The following is a 23,204-nucleotide window of genomic DNA, read 5'->3' on the forward strand; positions in this document are numbered from 1 at the left end:
TATCAAAGAAATATTATGCTATCTCTTTCGCGCGGCGTACGTCTGTCTCTCACAATTTCACCGTTCACTTGTTTAGCGACTTGCCACTAACTATGACCGAGTTCTTAGGGCTGAAACGACAAACGATTTTGATCTTTAAGTTCAATGGAGTTAAAGACGATTACAGGATGTGATATTGTTGATTTTAAAACTTGTTGGAAGTGAATTAGTAAGGTGGAAATATGTGTGGTTCTTATTTTACAGTATTAAGTTGGTCACTCGGCTAGTAGGTTTTGAACAGCCAAAGAGTTCGTGTGTCGTCAAGTTAAAAAAAAAAATAATTAAATGAATTAAAAAATGACGCGGAAACCATTTCGGTGCCGTTAAATGAAATTAATTAAATATTAAAGTAAATGTAAAATGTGAATATTGGTATTTCGTAAAATCTTTTTTTTTTTCATTTTTACGCGGGAATTCAAACGTCAAGATGACAGTTCGAAAGTGGTTCAAAATGGGCGGTGATGTGAAACATTTGTTTCTTATTTTAGTGCTTTTATCGATAGTCGACGACTTATCGTATATGTGCAGAGGAGAAAATTACGACAGGGGTGAGTTCTATAGATAAATTTACGATTTCTATCGAGAACATTAGCGAAAATAATATGAAACGAAAATCAAATTCGATCTAAAAAACCTTATTGAGATTTTTTTTTGTTGCTAGATGTGTGGACGAGCTCACAGCCCACCTGGTGTTAAGTGGTTACTGGAACCCATAGACATCTACGACGTAAATGCGCCACCCACCTTGAGATATAAGCAATATTTATAATTCTGTAACATGTGTAACAATACCTACCTACATAATAGTAGTACCTACTACAAGATGTCATCAAAAGGGATAAACAAGTGAATTAACCCATAGACACAGCTCACACACTGAGCTTCACACCGGATCTTCTCAGTGGGAGCCGTGCTTCGCAGAATCTACCACCGGATCGGAATCGCGACCCACTGAGAAGATCCGGCGAGAAACTCAATGAGCTGTGTCTATTCAGTCTATATACATAAGGATTGGTTTATCTGCCGACGTTTTTGATGGTCGCCAAGTCAATGGAACTCAATGTTTTATAACAGAAGAGGTAGGAGAGAACCCCCCTACTCTGACCGGGTTCTGACTCCGGACGGAGATCGGACGTCGGTTGTAAGAGTGAGTCGCTTAGTGCGGTAGGGCCCTAAAACTTTTGGGCCCGCGGTCTGCTTCCAACATCAGCAGATCGTTAAGTCTCATATACCCCGCGCGCCTCCTAGGCGCCGGGACCTCGATGGAGGTTAGGACCCGGCCCAAAAAAAAAAAGACTCGAGAAGTAAGCAGTGGCTTGGCTCTGCTCTTGACTGCTCAAAACTACTAACTGTCATGTAGACCGCAAGCTCGTCCGACTACAAAGTCAATAAAAAATTAAAGTTATCGCCTAGCAACCGAAGCGAGACCATCTATGACTAGAAACCGCCTTGTCCTAAAACTGACATCGAAGGATTTGGTTTTGATATACGAAATCTAGCTAATCCAGTTAGCTAAGCTAATTCTAGATCTCTACTGAAACCGTAGTCATTGTGTGTTTGTGTGTGTAATATCAATAGAAAATAATAACACATAATACATGGATCTTTAGTAAAATCAAGTTGTTAATAATAGCAGATTTACGAAGGTGGTTTTCAATTTCTTTTTGAGCAGCTTCGCCGAGTCAAGTATCCCGTGATTCGAGATAATTAACCGGTAAAACAGTTGTTCACATAAACTGCAATAATTAGTTTGTATCACGGAACCGGCTCGCTTCGGAGAAGTAACGGCCGGTGTATCGATGAATGTGTTTTTAAAAAACGTTGTTTTTTTTTGTTGTTTTTGTTTTATCGATAACGAACGGAAGAGAAGTTTGGCACCTCATTATTTTTGTGTTTTTTTTTTTTTCGTTGATGTAACTCATTACTTTCGTCTTGAGTTTTATTTAAATATATAGTTCCATCCTACCTCTCTGCATTATTTTGTTTAAATTAGATTAAAATGTTATTGTATTGTACAATTTACAGTTTGACTGTTTTTTTTTTTGGTGACGCTACTTAATTTTGCTTAGATATGGTGAGATATTCTCGGTAGCAATATCGATATGGAACGGAGAAGTTTGGCATCTCATTTTTTTTTATTTTTTTTTCGTTGATGTAACTTTCGTCTTGAGTTTTATTTAAATACATAGTTCCATTTACACCTTTAAATTAGTTTAAATGTTATTGTGTTGTACAATTAATAGTTAAACTGTATTTTTTTTGGTGACGTTACTTAATTTTGCTTAGATATGGCGAGATGTTCTCAGGTAGCAATATCACCAAGTTAGCTTTTAGGATTAGTTTGAGTTCAATAAAACGCATTTGGTAACTAGGTTGGGGACGGATTGTGGCGAAAACACTGATAGACTAGGTTAATATATAAGGCCAGCCCTACTTGCCTGTTCTTAGTGAAGATTTATTTATAGCGTTCATCCCTGAAGTAATCTCCAATAAAGCTATCAATGGAGATTTAGCTGTCGATTTTGTAGCTGTTCCTAGAAGTTAATTAAATTAATATACCTTACAAATATGTTTTGGTTATACTTTTAGTTTGTAACAAGACTGAAATATAAATGAATGAGACATGATATAAAAATAAATTAGGAAAACTACAGTTACTTAATAATGGTAAAAACTGTGGACAAGGCACATACTGTAGTCTAGCCCCAAATTAGGATGCCAGTGTGGCGGGTAGCCATCATACAACGCAAGATAATTGACAGATGCCTGAATCTCGCTTACGACATTTTCAAGATAAAGCGCATATATACAAGTTCCGAACAACAACATTCGGACCGTCGGTCTACCGAGCAATATCACCCGCTCGGTGGAAGATCTTCCTTTCGTCGTAAACTCGCCAAACCAGTACTAATTTGTGGATAAGGCCAATATCAATTCATTTTTTTTAGTACCGAGCATTAGAACAATGAGCTATCAATAACTGAACAGTATGCAACTAGATTGGCCTTTTCATAATATAAGTAATAACTTTTGAAAGATTTTTGACATACTAACGCTCTTTCGGCACAAATATATGATACTTATTCAACTGGCATTGTCTGATTTCGTACATAAACTTAGTTTAGGCCTTTTAGGCTCACTTTCATTTCCACTAACGGTGTGCTTTTAGGTACCTCAGGCACCGGTCATCGTTCTAGTCGAACCCGTCGCTTGCGACGAAGGGCTCGACGAGTAAACTAACCCACTGAGTTTCTCGCCGGATTCTTCTCAGTGGGTCGCTTTTCCTGTCCGGTGGTAGATTCTGCGAAGCACGACTCTTGCTAGGGCTCGTGTTAGCAACGTCGTCAGGTTTGAGCCCCGTGAGCTCACCTTTTTTTTTATTGCCCTTGTAGGCAGACGAACACACGGCCCACCTGATGGTGAGTGGTTACCGTCGCCCATGGACTTCAGCAATGCCAGGAGCAGAGCCAAGCTCCTGCCTATCGCAAAACCTACTAGTTAAGGTTACGCTGAAATGACCTCTCAAGGCTATCTGCTTAGGTAGGAAAAAAAATCCAGGCCATTGAATCGTAGTTAGTGTCTCTGCAAGCATCCATGAGTAAAGAAAGCATTTGTGGCCCAGTTTGAGTCACTGTAGCAGTTATTAATTTTGTTCGCTGTAACCCTGTTGAGTCATTCACCACTTTCACCCCGAGAACATGACATATTGGAAGCGATAACGTCTCCGTAGATTCGAGTTTGGCGGGGATTTTTAAGACGGATTTTTTGGTGAACAACCTTATGGTCGCTAATATGAAAGATCCCTTAAAACACTGAGGACCACATTAATAAGTCCTGCCTTTAAAGACCAAATATATGCGGTGAGCCTATACATACCCCTGTAGGAATACAAGACCACATATAAGCTTACGAATAAAATATGTTTCATTACATATTACCATTAACTTACAAGCAGCTGTGCGATGCCTTCCATCACCCGGTTACTCTGACAATATCAGCAAGCAACTAAGAGAATATTGCGAGCCCGTACGTGTGGGTACCACCGCCCTGCCATTTCTGCCGTGAAGTAGTAATGCTTTTGGGTTTGAAAGATCAGGCAGCCGCTGTAAAAACTGAGATCTTAGAACTCATATCTCGGGGTAGGTGGTGGAATTTAACAACAGGTGTACCGTGAGCTCATTAACTTATCAAAACAATCAAGAATTAAGACCGTAGCGATTTTTTTTTTATTGCCTTTGTAGGCTACGGGCGTACGGCCCACCTGATGGTGAGTGGTTACCGTCGCCCATGGATTTCAGCAATGCCAGGGGCAGAGCCAAGCCGCTGCCTATTGAAGAAGGACATGTCATAGCGCTCGGGAAACACCGTGGAGGAGAGCTCTTTCCATAGCCGGATGATACGTGGCAAAAAAGATTTCTGGAAACGCACTGTGGATGACCGCAGTGGCTCCAGGTAGTATGGATGAACTCTACTCCGGTGGCGGGCGGTGCGATGGTAAAAACGAGATGCTGGTATCATCTCGAACAATTCCTCAGAGCACTCCCCATGGAACATACGGTACAAAATACAGAGGGAACCGAAGTCCCTCCGCAGACCCAGAGGTTCCAAACGATCCGAGCCTTTAAAGGTTTATGCATTTAGTAAGTAACCAGTAATTCAGTAAGTAATTTAATGGTAGGCAGCGGCTTGGCTCTGCCTCTGGCATTGCTAACGTCCTTGAGCGACGGTGACCACTTACCATCAGGTGGGCCGTATGCTCGTCTGCCTACAAAAATATTAAAAAATTAAAAAAAAACAGGCAGTCCGAATTGTCGCGCAATCTTCACAATACACGACCGAACGCAACTAAATTGCTATTGACATAATTCGGGGTCAAAATCGACGACGAGCTAACGATAGAGCTATGATGCATTCCATTCTGAATTCGGCAATGGCGACCCGCTTCTGTGTTATCGATGCGCATAACCGAACCTCGCAATGAAACAAAATGATTAGCCACATGTGACATCAGCATACGTCATTGCTGATGTTAAAACGTTTTTGAATGAGTTTTATTTTTATACTAGCTGACCCGGCAGACTCTGTAGTGCCACAATCGATAACTAAAGGACCTAAACTTTTGTATAAAATAAACTTAAAACAAACAAAAGGAATCCGTCCGAGGGGGGACACATCAAAGGGAAAACAAAATTGTTATTTTTATTTAATTCCGAGCATTTTTATATTTATCTACCTTTTAAACCTTCTCTGGACTTCCACAAATAATTCAAGATCAAAATTAGCCAAATCGGTCTAGCCGTTCTCGAGTTTTAGCGAGACTAACGAACAGCAATTCATTTTTATAGATATAGATTTCTTAGTTCTGCTTAAACATAAGATATACACGTAATTTGGTATTTCTCAAACAAGATACCTCTAAGCACAAAATAACGAGCAATAAGCTAAATCAAAACTAAAACTTTTTTTTTCCTACCTAAGCTGGTAGCCTTGAGAGGCTATTCCAGCGTAACCCTAACTAGTAGGTGAGCTCACGGGACTCAAACCTGATGACGTTGCTAACACGAACCCTAGCAAGAGCCGTGCTTCGCAGAATCTACCAACGGATCGGAAACGCGACCCACTGAGAAGATCCGACGAGAAACTCAGTGGGCTGTGTCTGAGAGTTAATTTACTCGTCGAGCCCTTCGTCGCAAGCGACGGGTTCGACGAGAACGGTGACCGGTGCTTGAAGTACCTAGAAGCACCGTTAGTGGATGGGGAGGATCCGAGATGACGTGTTTTGGCGACTTCGACTGCTTTCCATTCTTTTCGCAGGATCGGGAATGTAGTTACCGGCGGCCACGATGAGAAGGTTCTCGTGTCGTGCTGCTTTATGGAAGTGCTAAAACATTGATATTACACATTAATAGTAATTGGATGATTTTTTATGCTTTCCACTTAATTACTTCTTGAATTGTTCAGTGATCGTTGTCCGGTTGTCTATGAATCGTAATTTTATATGAATTGCATTTGAATCAAAAGTTTATTCACTTTCACCAACAAACAGGTTGTGGTTTATGGGATGTTCGGTGGGTTTTTTTTTTTGTTCATTGAAACTTTCGCTCGATCGTAATATATGTACATACGTATTAGTGAAATTTTACGATTTTACCACCATTTTATTTTTTAATACTTTCGACTCGTTAACATTTATGTAAAGATTCGTGGGAAATTTTACTGGTTTGAAATTATAGTGCATTATCATATATATTTTTTGAAGGCTTTCGCTCTGTTGCTGATGATTGATCAATTCGCCAGTAATGCTAGAGAAACAGTCTACTGCTGAGTATTTAAAGAAGGACACCTAAGACCTTAGCATGTGTTGAGGAGAGACTAGTGAAACTTGACAAAAATCTTTTCTGTCAAGTAGCATCCAAATCTATACTAATATTATAAAGAGGAAAGATTTGTTTGTTTGTTTGTTTCGAATAGGCTCCGAAACTACTGGACCGATTTGAAAAATTCTTTTTCCATTAGAAGCCGACATTGTCCCTGATGAACATAGGCTACTTTTTTTTTTTTTTTTTTTTTTTTTGGTTTCATGTGTGTTTTAATGTTTCCGAAGCGAAGCGAGGGCGGGTCGCTAGTTTGAAATAAACCTGCTCGGAGTTTCTTGAGCCCTTTTTTTTATGATGGGATGTGGGGTAGGATTTGCTAACAGCTGTCCGAGCGCCTCCGAAGAAGACCTAACAAATCAAGAGTAGCTGCTTCGCGAATGAATCTACTACCGAATCGGAATCGTGACCCACTGAGAAGATCCGGCGAGAAACTCAGCGGGCTGATGCATGGGTTAGGTTGCACGTCGAACTCTTTGCCGAATTCCATGAGTACGGTCACTGGGATCCCTAAGCCTGCTCCTAGTATTAGAGCTGAAGGTATCTAATGCAAGAGTTATTGGATCTGATGGATCCGTACTATGACATATCTTTCTTCAAGCGAGGCTTACGGAGAACCTTCAATGGCAGACGGCGGACTGTCTATGCCTCTGTCATTGCTGACGTCTAAGGGCGACGGTAACCATTCACCATCAGGTCAGGAGAAGGCATTAAAGTCATGAAGTTCAAGGAATCTAGTTAGAATGACTTTTCACACGAAATCTGGTGAAATTACTCAGCAATTAACAGAAAACTGGCTGTCGTCCATCGCAACCTGTATTATCAGTGAACTCAAATCCATACCGTCACACACGGTCGATAGTAAATTGGATCGCTCGCAAAAATGTCTTGAGAAAGTGATCCGAGTCTTGCTTCATCAGAATTCAGGGTCGCGTCTAATAGGAAATTTTTATTCAGTGCTCATCGTCGTGATATCCGGGTGACTTCCTTATTTGCGGGTCGGTTAAAACGTCAACTCTGTCGCGGTAGCATCGTGGTGCTCCTTATCAAATGTCGAGTAGGATAGGATTTCAGAAGCAAGTGATAAACACGAAACCACCTTTTGTATTTACAATTTTATGCACTGCGCAATGTTCCAAATAGTTTAAAGATTTCTTTTTTCTTTTTTCCTACTTATGCTGATTGATAGCCTTGAGAGGCTATATCAGCTTTAGCCTAGCGTGTAGGTGAGCTCTTGGGGCTCAAACCGGAGGTGCTAACACTAGCCCTAGTAAAAGCAGTGCTTCGCAGAATCTACCACCGGATCGGAAACGCGACCCACTGATAAGATCCAGCGAGAAACTCATTGGACTGTGTCTATGGGTTAAGTTCCAAAGCCGTCGTCACACGGTTAAATACCTTATTAAATAAACTAAGAATAGAGATTGTACCGTAGTATCGTCCGTAGCATAGACATTGCCGTTCGCTAGTTTTTCTACTTTCATATAAACAACGTTCTAACAATGCCCCAAATACCCCAAAAATTTGTGGAACATCCACCAATGTTTGGAGTCTTTTAGGTGAGAATCACAAACGACGAGGATTATCAGCACGTGTATAGAACCCGGCTGCAAGTCTGATAGATCAGCCATCACCGATATTGGTGATGATGTTGTTTTTTTGACGATAATATGGAGTCACAGAAAATTACTGGACTTAATAGTTTCCAGCAGTCGATTTTTCGGTTGGATTGTTAAGTCTTCTGACTTACCTACCCCATAAAATGTTTCGCGACTAGCAAATAGAGGCTCTCTTAGTTACTCCTTCATCGTGGAAATCATAATAGGGACCACCATTGTTATTCGTGTCAGTATTTAAAGATGGTAGACGACTACAAGGTTTAAGTCTAGACACGACCTGCCATAAGTGATCTATTTTGGCCAATAGCTTTATAAATTTATTACACATATACAATATTATTTGTCAGAGGCGTATGATCAAATGTTCATATATTTTTTAATGCCTTTATTGAACTTGCTCATGGCCTGCCTCGTGCAAAGTATTTATTATTACATTAAAACCAGGATTCCATTGAGACCTTGATTGTAATATAAATCGGATATCCCAAAGCTTCCAACCTGCGGGAAGGTGGCACCTACCCATGCGTGATCACACGTCCCGCCACCAGTAATTACACAAATTTATAAATTTTGCATGACGTTTTTTGAGCGGTTGTTCCGTGGAATTCCTTCGTGAACATGGGCTAATTACGTATTTCCTAACAAAAAATATGTATACCCGTCTGCGAGATTCGAACCCTGACGTTGTCATTTCGCTTGCTCTAAATACATCAAGAGTCTTATCTTGGAAGCCACGACGAATCTGTTCTATTTAAATTTTGAAAATTAAGTAAGTATATGTATTTGTGTATATAGGTATATATGTGGGTGTGTGTGTATTTGTATGTATACATATTGTTTTGTATCTTGTAATATGTATATATTATTATATGTAATGTTTACTGTATTCACTAGGTTTGTGTTCCTAATTCTTCTTTCCTTTTGCGGGCCTACTGGAAGAGATTTCAACATGAAATAAATAGTGCCCTTGTACTCTGTATCCTTATTGTCGTGTTTCTTCTAAAAGCTGTGCGTATAAAATATATTAAATAAATAAATAAATATTTCACACGTCACTCATCTCTCTTCTACATGAACTAAAGTGGACGACATTACAAGCTACAGTAATCCTTTTCGTTTTTTTTTTTAATTTTTCAGTTTCAACTTAATGCGAAAGCTCTACTTTTCAAAAGTGCAACTGTAACCTGTCCGGTATGTCGGCCGCTAAAACCGGTAACAGAGCCGCGTTAACGATTCATTCAAAATTTATTTTGGCATTGCATCAGTATGTATTTATTTATTTTTTACTGGTGGTAGGACCTCTTGTGAGACCGCACGGGTAGGTATCACCACACTGCCTATTTCTGCCGTGAAGCAGTAATGCGTTTCGGTTTGAAGGGTGGGGTAGCCGATGTAACTATACTGAGATCTTAGAACTTATATCTCAAGGTGGGTGGCGCATTTACGTTGTAGATGTCTATGGGGTCCAGTAACGACTTAACACCAGGTGGGCTGTGAGCTCAACCACCCATCAAAGCAATAAAAAAAAAAATTAAATGAATAAAGGTGAAATTTCCACTACTGGAAGACCACTAGTCTATATAAATACTTGCTGTCACCCATTTGAACAAAGTCAATGCAGTCTTCGAAAAGGATCACTTGCTCTGCGAGTAGAATACTAACCTTATCAGCATTTAAGACATGATTCATTCTGACCGTGACGACAAATCTATTAAAATATTTCATTGAACTTCATTTTGGGACAGACGGAGACTGACTGTGATTTAGATAAGATTTTTGTTTTACTTATTTATTTATTTATTAGCTGACCCGGCAGACTTCGTAGTGCCTCAATCGATAAATAAAATACCTAAACTTTTATATAAAATAAACTTAAAACAAACAAAAGGATTCCGTCCGACGGTGGACACATCAAAGGAAAATCAAAATTGTTATTGTAATTTAATTCCGAGCATTTTCCGACCCCGTATCCACCTGACCTCACAATCCTCTCTTATCAAACGCCATAGTCTAATAAATCCAGTGTCACGTTCCGAGCCGCAAGCCAAGGTGTATCACCGACACCGACCCGTTTAAAATTACATTCGCTTTCTTTGACCTCTTCGTCACTTTCTATCGTCAATGCTGTAAGACCACCGATACACTGCTCGTTTTGTTCCTATTAAACTAATGGCTCTTGTTTTCGCGGCGGCATTGGATGCGGTAAACACGAAATGTTGCGTTTAGGTGTTGCTCGCGTTAGTCAAGGTTTGCTATAGACGAGACGTATAATGTTCTTTTATAAAATACTAGCTTTTGCCGGCGACTTCGTCCGCGTGGAATAGTTACTTTGGCGTAACGCTAAATTTTACCCGCCTCTTCATTTACGTTGAAAGTGAAATAAATATAGAAAAATCCCAAACAGCTAAAACTATAGTCAATTGGATTGGATTTTGACGTGACCGTCGGTAATACAGTGCAACGGTATTACAGTACTCAGGATTGGAACTTCATTACTGAACCGGTAGATAGCGTTGAAGTAGCTAGATTTTGAGATTTTTTAACAAACCATTTTTTAATTTTTCGTAAAAAGTATTTGTTTTTTTTTTAATAAAAAGTATCCTATGTTACTTCTAATACCCCCAAGAATATGTTTTCAAAGTTTCATGATGATCGGTTGAGTAGTTTTCGCGTGAAAGCGTAACAAACAAACTTACATTCACATCTATATATTAGTAGGGATGCAGAATTGATTTTATATATATGTTAACGGAAATGTATGTAATCCGTCATTGTATACAATTCCTAGGAAATGTATGTAATTCCTAAAATCGCACGGAAATGTGTGAAATAAGTTATATTATACTTACACATTACACATTTCCTAGGAAATCTATACATTTCCTAAATAGCAATCGGAAATGTAAAACATTTAAGATATTGGTGGGTACGCGGGGACAGCGGGACGAGTCTTGCACTACGGTCAGTTGCCAACTTGCAATCCACTGGAACCGGCCAGGGATTTAAGAAGTGCCTTTGCAAGAAAAACTGTGCTACATCAAGATGTCTGTGTTTAAAAATAAAGTATTATGTACTTCCAAATGCCACTCGAGCTTACCCTGCAAAAATAAATAGCTATATGGACTGACAAAGTATTATAATATAAAGATTTACTTTTATACTTTGACATTTATAATTACTTAATTATCAGACTGATTACTTGCCAAATGAAAATTTTATTTTATAAGAATAAGTTGATTTTGTGATACGTTAAAAGTTAATAGATAGTTGATTTTAGAAGTTTTAATTAGTAAGATAATATGAATATATTATTATTATTTTACGGTATGACTGTTACCCGATTGTCTCAATAGTGTTATAATAAAAAAATATTATTAACAACGTGTTTTATTACAGAAAGCATTTACTTTATACATTTCCTAATACGATATTGGAATTATATACAATTCCGAGGAAATTTATAAATTTCCTAGGATATCTATACATTAAATAGTTTTTCAAACAATATTTTATACATTTCCTAAATGGTATCGGAATTGTACACATTTCCTAGGATTTGTATACAATTCCTTGATTTCATACATTTCCGGTAACATATACATTAAATAGTTTTTCAAACAATATTTTATACATTTCCTAAATGGTATCGGAATTGTACACATTTCCTAGGATTTGTATACAATTCCTTGATTTCATACATTTCCGGTAACATATATATTTTTAATAAATGCCCAAAAATTAGAAGTTAATAGGTTGAAATGATAAAGACATTCGCAGTTTGAAATGCATTAAATGTGTTTTGTTAATTGTGGGAAATTTGTTTGGCTTTTGTTTACCCATCTTTGTTATAGTATGGAATGTATTGTGCTTTTGTAGTCGTCGTGGCCTAAAGGATAAGACGTCCGGTGCATTCATGTTGAAGCGATGCACCGGTGTTCGAATCCCGCAGGCGGGTACCAATTTTTCTAATGAAATACGTACTCAACAAATGTTCACGATTGACTTCCACGGTGAAGGAATAACATCGTGTAATAAAAATGAAACCCGCAAAATTATAATTTGCGTAATTACTGGTGGTAGGACCTCTTGTGAGTCCGCGCGGGTGGGTACCACCGCCCTGCCTATTTCTGCCGTGAAGCAGTAATGCGTTTCGGTTTGAAGGGTGGGGCAGCCGTCGTAACTATACTTGAGACCTTAGAACTTGTATCTCAAGGTGGGTGACGCATTTACGTTGTGGATGTCTATGGGCTCCAGTAACCACTTAACAGCAGGTGGACTGTTAGCTCGTCGACCCATCTAAGCAATAAAAAAAAAAAAGTGCTGTTCGCTTCCAAATTAAACAAATAAACAGGTAAATGAAAAAATTAGGAAAAAAACTGATTTTTTTCAAAGAAGGGTAATAACCTCTAAAAAAATTGGGAATGGAAATGGAATAACTCATGCGTAGGAGGTAGATATCAAGGTTTTCCAAGTAGCGGAGTCACAAGGAGTCTTACCACCAGTAATTACGCAAATTATAATATTTCGAGTTTGATTTTTACTACACAATGTTATTCCTTCACCGTGGAAGTCAATCGTGAAGACTTGTCAAGTACGTCTTTCATTAGAAAAATTGGTATACCTACTCTGTACCTATGAGTATTTTTAAAACACGGTTTGTCTTGACATTCGTATTCAATACAATGTCACTTTCACAAAATACTTGGTTTTATTGATTTATTAATGTTCACTTTCATCAAGACATTTTACAAAATGTAGCAAAGGAAACTTTATTAAAATTAATTTAAATTCGGACAACAGAGCGTTAATATTAAAAACAAATATATTAATGTAATTAATGGATCACTAATATGGCGGAATACATATGAATTACATTACAAATCACTAAATAAAGCCGAATAAGTTAATACCACACATAAACCACGATTCATATAAGGTTAGCCGCTTGCAGCTTCTATATTATTTTTCGCTCTTCGCTGATTTCAATCACGAATGATGTACACGCAAATTGAAAAGTTAGATTGTAAACATAGAAGATTTTTTTATTTTTTATTTTTCATTGCTTAGATGGGTGAACACCTGGTGTTAAGCGGTTACTGGAGCCCATAGACATCTACTTAATAAATGCGCCACCCACCTCGAGATATAAGTTCTAAGGTCCCGCCTGCGGGATTCGAAAGCCGGTGCATCGCTCAACACGAATGCACCGGACGTCTTATCCTTTAGGCCCTGACGACTTCACAATGGTATGGTATTCAAAGAATGTTGGTACCATTTCTCGATTAATACCATTTGAAGTTCCTTTGGGTTGGCTGACTCCGGGTCTTCCACAAGTTTCCCTGGCTTAAGATTACGCGTAATTAACAAACCCCCGGGCCTACATATGTACGTCCGCTGTTAAGCTGGCCGAATGAGCCATCATCTAAACCACATTCACGAGATAAGTGCCCTGAGATCGCGGACAAGTCTCACGAAAGAACACACCATGTCACTCCTCGGCGTGGTAAACAGTAATCACAATTTCTAACTACCTTAACTAATACACACAGCCGCAGCGCTAAGTATGTTTATGTGTGTCAACGCTTTGACATAATTCACATGGGAACGGAAACAAAAAGAGCTTCTTTGGCTCTTGTAATTCGTGCTATAGTTGATAAGACGGCAATTAAGGAGTTACGGTAAAACAGTAGGGCTTAATAGGCGGTCAGATGTTTTTAATTCTTTTTCCTGGTTCCTCTTGTGCGTCCGCACGGGTAGGTACCACCACCCTGCCTATTTCAGCCGCAAAAGCAGTAATGCGTTTGGGTTTGAAGGGCGGAGCAGCCGTTGTAACTATACTGAGACCTTAGAACTTATATCTCAATGTGGGTGACGCATTTACGTCGTAGATGTCTATGGGCTTCAGTTAACACTTAACACCAGGTAGGCTGTGAGCTCGTCCACCCATTTAAGCAATAAAAACAATTAACCTCCGCATTAAACCATTAATAGATCTTTTCATCAACGCTATAAATAAAAAATATAATTACACCAAAATACGTATCATTGTTTCCGTGTAATCATAACGTGGGATTGGAACTTAACGTTATATTAATTAAGCCTTTTCTTTTTATTACGACGAGACGCGATATACTGATGGCCTTAGACATCAAGATGATATGTGGTCCACGCGCCTTGAAGCAAAACTTGTAGCCTCGACTGCTTTGTCTCAAAGCCTGATATCGAGCTAAGATTGCTTACTTATTTTGAGACAGTGCAATGTATATATATATAAAAATGAATTGCTGTTCGTTAGTCTCGCTAAAACTCGAGAACGGCTGGACAGATTTGGCTAATTTTGGTCTTGAATTATTTGTGGAAGTCCAGGGAAGGTTTAAAAGGTAGATAAATATGAGAATGATCGGAATTAAATAAAAATATTGTTTTAACTTTGATGTGTCCCCCCCCCCCGGTCGGATTCCTTTTGTTTGTTTTAAATTTATTTTATACAAAAGTTTAGGTCTTTTATTTATTGGTTGAGGCACTACGAAGTCTGCCGGGTCAGCTAGTCTATTAATAGAAGCAAGATTGACCACTCTTGTATCTTCGGCTGACGATAAAATGTACCAATTGAATAATCGCGAACCGTTCTACTGGTTTAGTAGAATTTACTTTCATTATTGGGGCCCGATAGTCGTCCGTAGGTGTCTTTGTAAACGTTTTGTTGTGGATCGCCTTTATAAATATTATGTAAGTTTAGGTTGTCTTTCTGTCAGTGGTGGCGTTTTGTTCTCTTGCGAATATAGACTAATGTACCTTTTTTTATTGCTGAGATGGGTGGACGAGCTTACAGCCCAGCTGGTGTTAAGTGGTCACTGAAGCCCATAAACATCTACAACGCAAATGCGCCACATACCTTGAGATATAAGTTCTAAGGTCTCAGTATAGTTACAACGGCTGCCCCACCCTTCAAACAGAAATGCATTACTGCTTCACGGCAGAAATAGACGGGGTGGTGGTACCCGCGCGAACTCACAAGAGCTCCCACCACCAGTAATTACAAAAAATAATAATGTTGCCAGTTTGATTTTTATTACACGATGCTATTCCTTCATCGTGGAAGTCAATCGTGAACATTTGTTGAGTGCGTATTTCATTAGAAAAATTGGTACCCGCCTGCGGGATTCGAACACCGTTGCATCGTTACATACTTACGAATGCACCGGACGTCTTCTCCTTTAGGCCACGACGACTTGGAAATCTAATAAGTGTTTTATTGAAATACCGCCTAATTCCAATAGTTATTTACTGGTGGTAGGACCTCATGTGAGTCCGCACGGGAAGGTACCATCACCCCGCCTTTTTCTGCCGTGAAGCAGTAATGCGTTTCGGCTTGAAGGGTGGGGCAGCCGTTGTAACTATACCGAGACATTAGAACTTAGATCTCATGGTGGGTGGCGCATTTGCGTTGTAAATGTCTATGGGCTCCAGTAACCACTTAGCACCAGGTGGGCTGTGAACTCGTCCACCCAACTAAGCAATAAAAAAAAAAAGTTTCTGCTAAGCAAAAATACGCTCGAGGCCCGCCAATGATCTCCGGTGTAGAGATAATAAGGAAACTCACCTTTAGAGATAAGACGCACGCGATTACAACGTAAAACGGAATGCGTTTCTAATACGCTCTGTTTGTTATCCGTGTTATCGATAGAACCCGCTGATGCATCGATTTTTTTTATCAGCATTACTACTCTTTTACTTTTGTTATTAAGATCGGGTGTGTGTTTTACAGTAAACATTGGCTCGTTGAGTTATAAGTGTTTTTATTGCTTAGACGGGTGCACGAGCTCACAGCCCACCTGGTGGTAAGTGGTTATTGGACCGATAGATATCTTTTTTTTTTTTTATTGCACTTGTAGGCAGTCGAGCATACGGCCCACCTGATGGTGAGTGGTTACCGTCGCCCATGGACTTCAGCAATGCCAGGGGCAGAGCCAAGCCGCTGCCTACCGTTTAATACTCTCCACAAGCCTCGTTTGAAAAAGGACATGTCATAGCGCTCGGGAAACACCGTGGAGGGGAGCTCATTCCATAGCCGGATGGTACGTGGCAAAAAAGACCTCTGGAAACGCACTGTGGATGACCGCAGAGGCTCCAGGTAGTATGGATGAACTCTACTCCGGTGGCGGGCGGTGCGATGGTAAAAAAATCTACAACGTAAATGCGTCACCCACCTTGAGATATAAGTTCTAAGGTCTCAAGTATAGTTACAACGGCTGTGCCAGCCTTCAAACCGAAACGCATCACTGCTTCACGGCAGAAATAGGCGGGGTGGTGGTACCTACCCGCGCGGACTCACAAGAGGTCCTACCACCAGTAATAAAGGTGGGTCGGCTCATAGTCGCAACCAGTACCGCTATGAAAGAATTTCGGTATTTCTTAGTGCTTTTCCTTCGCTTGTGTGTGTGTGTTTGCAGTACCCAAAAACACAATTGAAAATCTTAAAATACAAAACGGAAATATAAAACACTATTTCACACATGAATTATATTCTTTAATTTCTATGTATATTTTTCCCTTACCTAATCGTTAGTAGTCTAAGGGACTATTTCAACTACACGCGGACCGGTAGGTGAGCTCACGGGCTCAATCTGAGAGAATTGCTAACACTAGCCCTAGCAAGAGCCGTGCTTCGCTGAATCTACAACCGGATCAGAATGTCGACCCACTGAGAAGATCCGGAAGAATCTAAATTAGAAAATACATCACACAGTACATTTTTGGTACTTGTCTGCGGGATTCGAAGCGAGTACACCGATCTTCTTATCCTTTAGGCCCCGACGACTTGTAATATTCTTGTATTGGAGATAATATATAAAACAAAAAAAATATGGATGATTAAATTTGTTCTATAAGTGAGTTTCAATTAGATATGTCACATATAATTGTACATTCTATTGTAATTTATTAAGCTATTGCATAGCTTTTATCGCGGGCTTTGAGCGCGGTGACCGAATAAAAAAAAAACGTAACGAAAATAACCTGACACCCCCACTCTGCCTACCATGTAGCTCGCGTTCAACACCTTCACACGTTGTGCTTGTGTAGTGTTTGTGAATAAGCGCGTGGTGTGACGTCACACTGCATGCGCATCATGAAAAGTCTGCACAACTCTCTCTCGCGCGGTCTAGCTAAGGTGTGAAGGGGACAGTTAATGTTTTGCTTTTGTTAATGTTTATAAATATAGCGTGGTCTTATTTTATTATTGTTTTAATATTAAATTATTATTGTCTAATTATAATTGCATAAGTTGATAAAAATGCTATGCAATAGCTTTAATGCGGCAGTCCCCGAGTGCCACACGTGTTTTTATTAATTGACTCTTTTTCCAATGTGATATTTTAAGCATATTTTAGATTTTTAGTTTTATAAATAATTATTGTAGTCGAGAATACTACATGCGGGATGAACTAACAATTATGACGTCACTGTACATAAAACCAAAAGATGGGTCTACTCATAAGAGCTCAATAGTACAGTTTCAACAGAGCTCATACCTAAATGTCACAAAAAATAATATTCTGCCAAAACACTTCCATTAAGTGATACCACTTTGAGAACCACAGAAATAACTTGCAAAAAAATTTATTACTGTGACTAATTTTATTGCAATGGAGCTTTAAGTTCGTGATGTAACGAAGCTTTTTGAGGAAATAGAAAGTTCGAATGTGTTTAATAATCGCGTAAATGATTCATTGCAGTGGAATTTGTGAAAACCGTATAAAGAAATACATGTGGTTTTTTTTGTCGCTTCGACGATGGGCGACCTTTTTTTTTATAGCTTAGATGGGTGGACGAGCTCACAGCCCACATGGTGTTAAGTGGTTACTGGAGCCCATAGACATCTAAAACGTAAATGCCGCCACCTACCTTGAGATATGAGTTCTAAGGTCTCAAGTATAGTTACAACGGCTGCCCCGCCCTTCAAACGGAAACGCATTACTGCTGGAAACGCATCACTGTCATTCGTGTCACGCATTACTGCTTCACGGCAGAAATAGGCAGGATAGTGGTACCCATCCGTGCGGGCTCACAAGAAGCCCTTACCACCAGTAAAATAAATTAATTATCATCAAATATTCAGAATTCAATGTATGTAGATCCCTCGAACGTAGTAACAAAGATTAATCTGCATTTAAAACCGGCAGATATACAAAATGCAGACAAACTCTTAAATTAAGATTCCTATTCCTAATTATAATTTGCGTAATTAGTGATGGTAGGACCTCTTGTGAGTCCACACGAGTAGGTACCACCACCATGCCTATTTCTGCGGTGAAGCAGTAATGCGTTTCGGTTTGAAGGGTGGGGCAGCCGTTGTAACTATACTGAGACCTTAGAACTCATATCTCAAGGTAGGTGGCGGCATTTACGTTTTAGATGTCTATGGGCTCCAGTAACCACTTAACACCATGTGGGCTGTGAGCTCGTCCACACATATATGCAAAAAAAAAAAAAAAAATTTTGTATTATTATTAGTGTAACAAGGCCAAGTTTAGTTACTGCTATTAAATGCCTACGTTGCGTTATTTGAGCTATGCCAGAAGCCCAGTAGAAAGGGGGGGAAGTGTCTACCAATCAAACGATAAAGTTCATCATCGCCCACCCTAGAACAAAAAACAGCATTGAAGAAACTTCAATCGACATTAGCTCTATTTTTGTAATGTTATCGATAATAATAGCCCTATTAACGTCGCCCCCATCTGATGCAACGATTTTTTATCAGTAATACTTTTGTTGTTTAACTACGGTGTGTGTTTCCTTCTTTTTTTTCAATTTAAGATTAGCTCTATGGTCTAGTAATGAAATTAGTGATCTATTATTAGGCTATTCGATTTTTAATCGCAGCTAGTGTCTTTGTGAAAAATAATTTGATAATGCGCTCTGTGTATTCTGCATCGTTCTCATCGAGCCCGTCGCTTGCGACGAAAGGCTCGGCGAGTAAACTAACCCACAGATAAAGCCCACTGAGTTTCTCGCAGGATCTTCTCAGTGGGTCGCGTTTCCGATACGGTGGTAGATTCTGCGAAGCACGGCTCTTGCTAGGGTTCGTGTTAGCAACGTCGTTCAGGTTTGAGCCCCGTGAGCTCACCTACTAGAATAGGTAGGCAAGCTAAGGAAGACGCTTCCCCCTAGAAAACCCAAAACAATGCTTAAGTTTCAACACAATCGAATAAACAAAAGCACCACGCCGTTCTCGTGACTATTATACTAAAACAAAACAGACCCAGATACTGTCTGCGTATTTTGTTTACTCATAATTTTGAATTCAAATATTCTTATAAACTGGTGGTAGGACCTCTTGGGAGTCCGCACTGGTAGGCACCACCACCCCGCCTATTTCCGCCGTGAAGCAGTAATGCGTTTCGGTTCGAAGGGTGGGGTAGCCGTTGTAACTATACTGTGATCTTAGAACTTATATCTCGAGGTGGGTGGCGCATTTACACTGCAGATGTCTATGGGCTCCAGTAACCACTTAACACCATGTGGGCTGTGAGCTCGTCCGTCCATCTAAGCAATTAAAAAAAAAAAAACTTATCAGGATTCTAATTCTTAAAATAACTACTTTAAGAAAACATAAGCAAACAACTATAATTTTGTAGTACCGTGCGTAGAATTTATGTAACTAATAATACTTGGTAATTATCTCGCTTATATTCAGACAAGAGTTGTTTTATTTACTCTATTCGCAGACGAGCATATGGACCTCCTGGTGTTAAGTAGTCGCAATCAGTGGTCGTCGTGGCCTAACGGATAAGACGTCCGGTGCATTCGTGTTGAAGCGATGCACCGGTGTTCGAATCCCGCAGGCGGGTACCAATTTTTCTAATGAAATACGTACTCAACAAATGTTCACGATTGATTTCCACGGTGAAGGAATAACATCGTGTAATAAAAATGAAACCCGCAAAATTATAATTTGCGTAATTACTGGTGGTAGGACCTCTTGTGAGTCCGCACGGGTAGGTACCACTGCCCCGCCTATTTCTGCCGTGAAGCAGTAATGCGTTTCGGTTTGAAGGGTGGGGCAGCCGTTGTGACTATACTGAGACCTTAGAACTATATCTCAAGGTGTGTGGCGCATTTACGTTGTAGATGTCTATGGCCTCCAGTAACCACTTAACATCAGGTGGGCTGTGAGCTCGTCCACACAGCTAGGCAATAAAAAAAAAAAAAAATACACACATGGACATCAGCGATGATAGGGGCAGAGCCAAGTCGCTGCCTACTGCTTTAAGTGATCGAGGGACTTTTATTCCTTTAATCTTTTCTCCGTAACGGGTTTGTGGCAGCGTTTTACTCGACAAAACTGACTTTTATATCTGACTGGATCTTATGTATTCACAATTATATTGGTGTAAAATACAAGCAAGGGCGGATCCAGCTTTGGCGCCAGGAGGGGGTCATATAGTTAAATTTAGATGCATTCGTTCCCAGACGTTTGCCATTATACAAAGTTATTATATTATATTAAATAAATTAAATATTGAAGGTATGTAGTTACATAAAATCTGTATGGTGACAAAATATATAAATAAAATCATTATATTCAATTAGTGGTCCACCTAAATCCTGGAACCAGCTCAGGGGGTGGTCATGACCCCCATGACCCCCAACCCTGGATCCGCCATTGAATACAAGATACTAACTCTCACTCTACTGCCGAGGCTCTAGTGTAATGGAAACTCGATGATGACCGAGCATTGCTCGCCTTATTTTTATTTTTTATAACGCCATCTTGTTGTGTCTTTAAAGCAGTAAAAATAGTATTATTATTCGCCAATAGATGTCGGGAAGAGTCATAAAGTTGATTATCGATAAAGTTGATAATTGAAAACACGAATAAAAATACAATTTCTGAAAATAAATCGTAGCTAGATCGATTTATCGTCCCCGAAATCCCCTGTATACTAAATTTTATGAAAATCGTTGGAGCCGTTTCCGAGATTCAGATTATATATATACAAGAATTGCTCGTTTAAAGGTATATAGGGTTTAAAGGTATATATTAAGAGAATAAGGGATTTTCTTCGCTTTTCACGAACCGTAGAGATAATTAAAACTGCTTTTACGCTTAAATCTGGTGGTTTTGTTACCATTACATTATTTCCGATTTTAAAGTAACTATTCCTTTACAGTATTCGTGGTCATTCTTATTCGACAACACTTGAATATTAACTGCCGTCCACCTATATAACGATTCGAAGAAATATTTTTTATTGAAAATTATTTTTATTTTTTTCGTTTTATTACATAGATAGTTAGACGAACGAGCTCACAGCTCACCTGGTGCTAAGTGGTTACCGGAGCCCATAAAAATCTACAACGTAAATTAATTTATTATTTGTTAATAAAACAGAAACGATATTATAAGGTAATTTTTAATGATACAGATATTTTTACAGAAAAACTATTTAAAAAAAAAATTATATTAAACAGTAAAAGTAGTTTTAATTCCAAAAATAGAGACTTATTGAAAGCAAACTTTTCAAGTCGATCAAAAAAAAAAAAACAAAAAACAATCATCACAGTGTGCAGAATTAAAAAAAAAAAACGATGAATTTCTTTTGGAAAGTTCACATATCGAGTTCATTAACAACGATTGCCTATTCGGATCGTGTTGCTGACACGGTCCGTTCTTGGCACACTTCGATTCGTTTCCGGAATGCATACGATTATTTCGTGCTAATCATCATTAATAATTATTTAACCTCTTCATAATGATAATAATTCATTTATTTATCAGATAATCTATATATCGACGCTTGAAAGGCAAACGTGACTAAGCGACAATGCGTGAGCTTTATAGTAGACTAATTTAAAGTTGAAATACCTGAAAAAAAATCTATTTTAACGAATCTAACTGTAGGATTGAAATGACTTTAATAGACCAAGAAGCAAAATTAAGCAACGTCACCAAAAAAAAAATACAAATAAACTATTAATTGTACAACACAATAAAATTTAAACTAATTTAAAGAAAACAATGTAGAGAGGTAGGATGAATATAAATCTACAGTGGTTTTTACGGATGTTCCGTTATAACTACTGAACCATAGATCCGATTGACTTGAAACTTGGTATCTATGTAGAAAATACTTGTACTTAATGGATAGGCTAATATTTATATGAGTGTTGGACTCTTTACACCAGTTGCGGGAGCGTTAATGATGAGATACTTAGTGGGGGTAAGAAATAATAATGTTAATTTTAAATGTCCAGCGAAGCGGGCGGGTACGGCTAGTTTTAATATAATATTTTAACTTTGATTTTAAAAAATGTGAATGAATTTTTCGTGTTTGACGAGTATATGGCCATAATTGTAAGTAGTCGATTCGCGTGTATGTACCCCAATGAGTTTAAGGACCAAGGACATAGTGAAGGTATTCCGCTGAGGTAATTCGCTAACTTATCTAGTAGAAGTCGTTGTCGCGATTCAGGCTTTTGAAGGCTCTCTTTCTTATATTAAATGATAGCCACCGCTGCATGTAATTATCACGTTATCTTTAATGTAATTTATATACTTCATATAAATGGTTATGCAGGACAGTGTAAGAAAAAATGATTTTATTGTAAAAAAGCGTGGGGTGCTTTTTAGGATATTATCAAAATAGCCCTTCTACTCATATCTGTTCATAAAATATTTATAACTACTGATACCATGCACCCCACGCTGTTTTACAATAAAATCATTTTTTCTTACACTATTTTTAATTCAAATTTATTTTCTATTCTTTAGTTGGATTTTCTATAAAAGCGTATTTTATTAGTTTTTTTAAACTGTTATTTATTTTTAATTTTTTAGTTGAATTTCAATTTTTTCATTTATTTTTCAATTTTAATATTATATTGCCATCGGTCCTTAATAATTATACCAAATCTCGAGTTAAACCGACGTTTTGAAGGGGCTCAAAATCATGTTCAAAGATTCCGTTACATACATACGTCTGAAGCTAATAAAAGCGTATTAAAATTAATCGTATTGATTCGTTTTAAAAATAAAATAAAAATAATTATCTTTTCCATTAAACTGATGTGTACCATTTTTCTTGCGTTCGAAACGCTAATCGCTCCGCTCGTGAGCGAATTTCCGTCTTAGCAACCGAAATATCCCAGGACCTGCGGGCCGCACCGT

At 38.7% G+C, this 23,204-nt stretch overlaps 1 protein-coding gene across 1 annotated transcript in view; it reads left to right on the forward strand.

Annotated features, from left to right (window-relative positions):
* The first annotated feature begins 241 nt into the window (after window positions 1-241).
* Window positions 242-23,204, forward strand: part of flz (transmembrane serine protease filzig) — a 37,103-nt gene continuing 14,140 nt past the window's right edge. The window contains exon 1 of the mRNA XM_028172927.2: window positions 242-587. Within this exon, the coding sequence (XP_028028728.2) occupies window positions 467-587 (121 nt within the window). The 5' untranslated portion in view covers window positions 242-466. The remainder of the gene's footprint in view (window positions 588-23,204) is intronic.

This window comes from Bombyx mandarina, chromosome 02, assembly GCF_030267445.1.
Source record: "Bombyx mandarina strain Sakado chromosome 02, ASM3026744v2".
NCBI classification, from domain to species: Eukaryota; Metazoa; Arthropoda; class Insecta; order Lepidoptera; family Bombycidae; genus Bombyx; species Bombyx mandarina.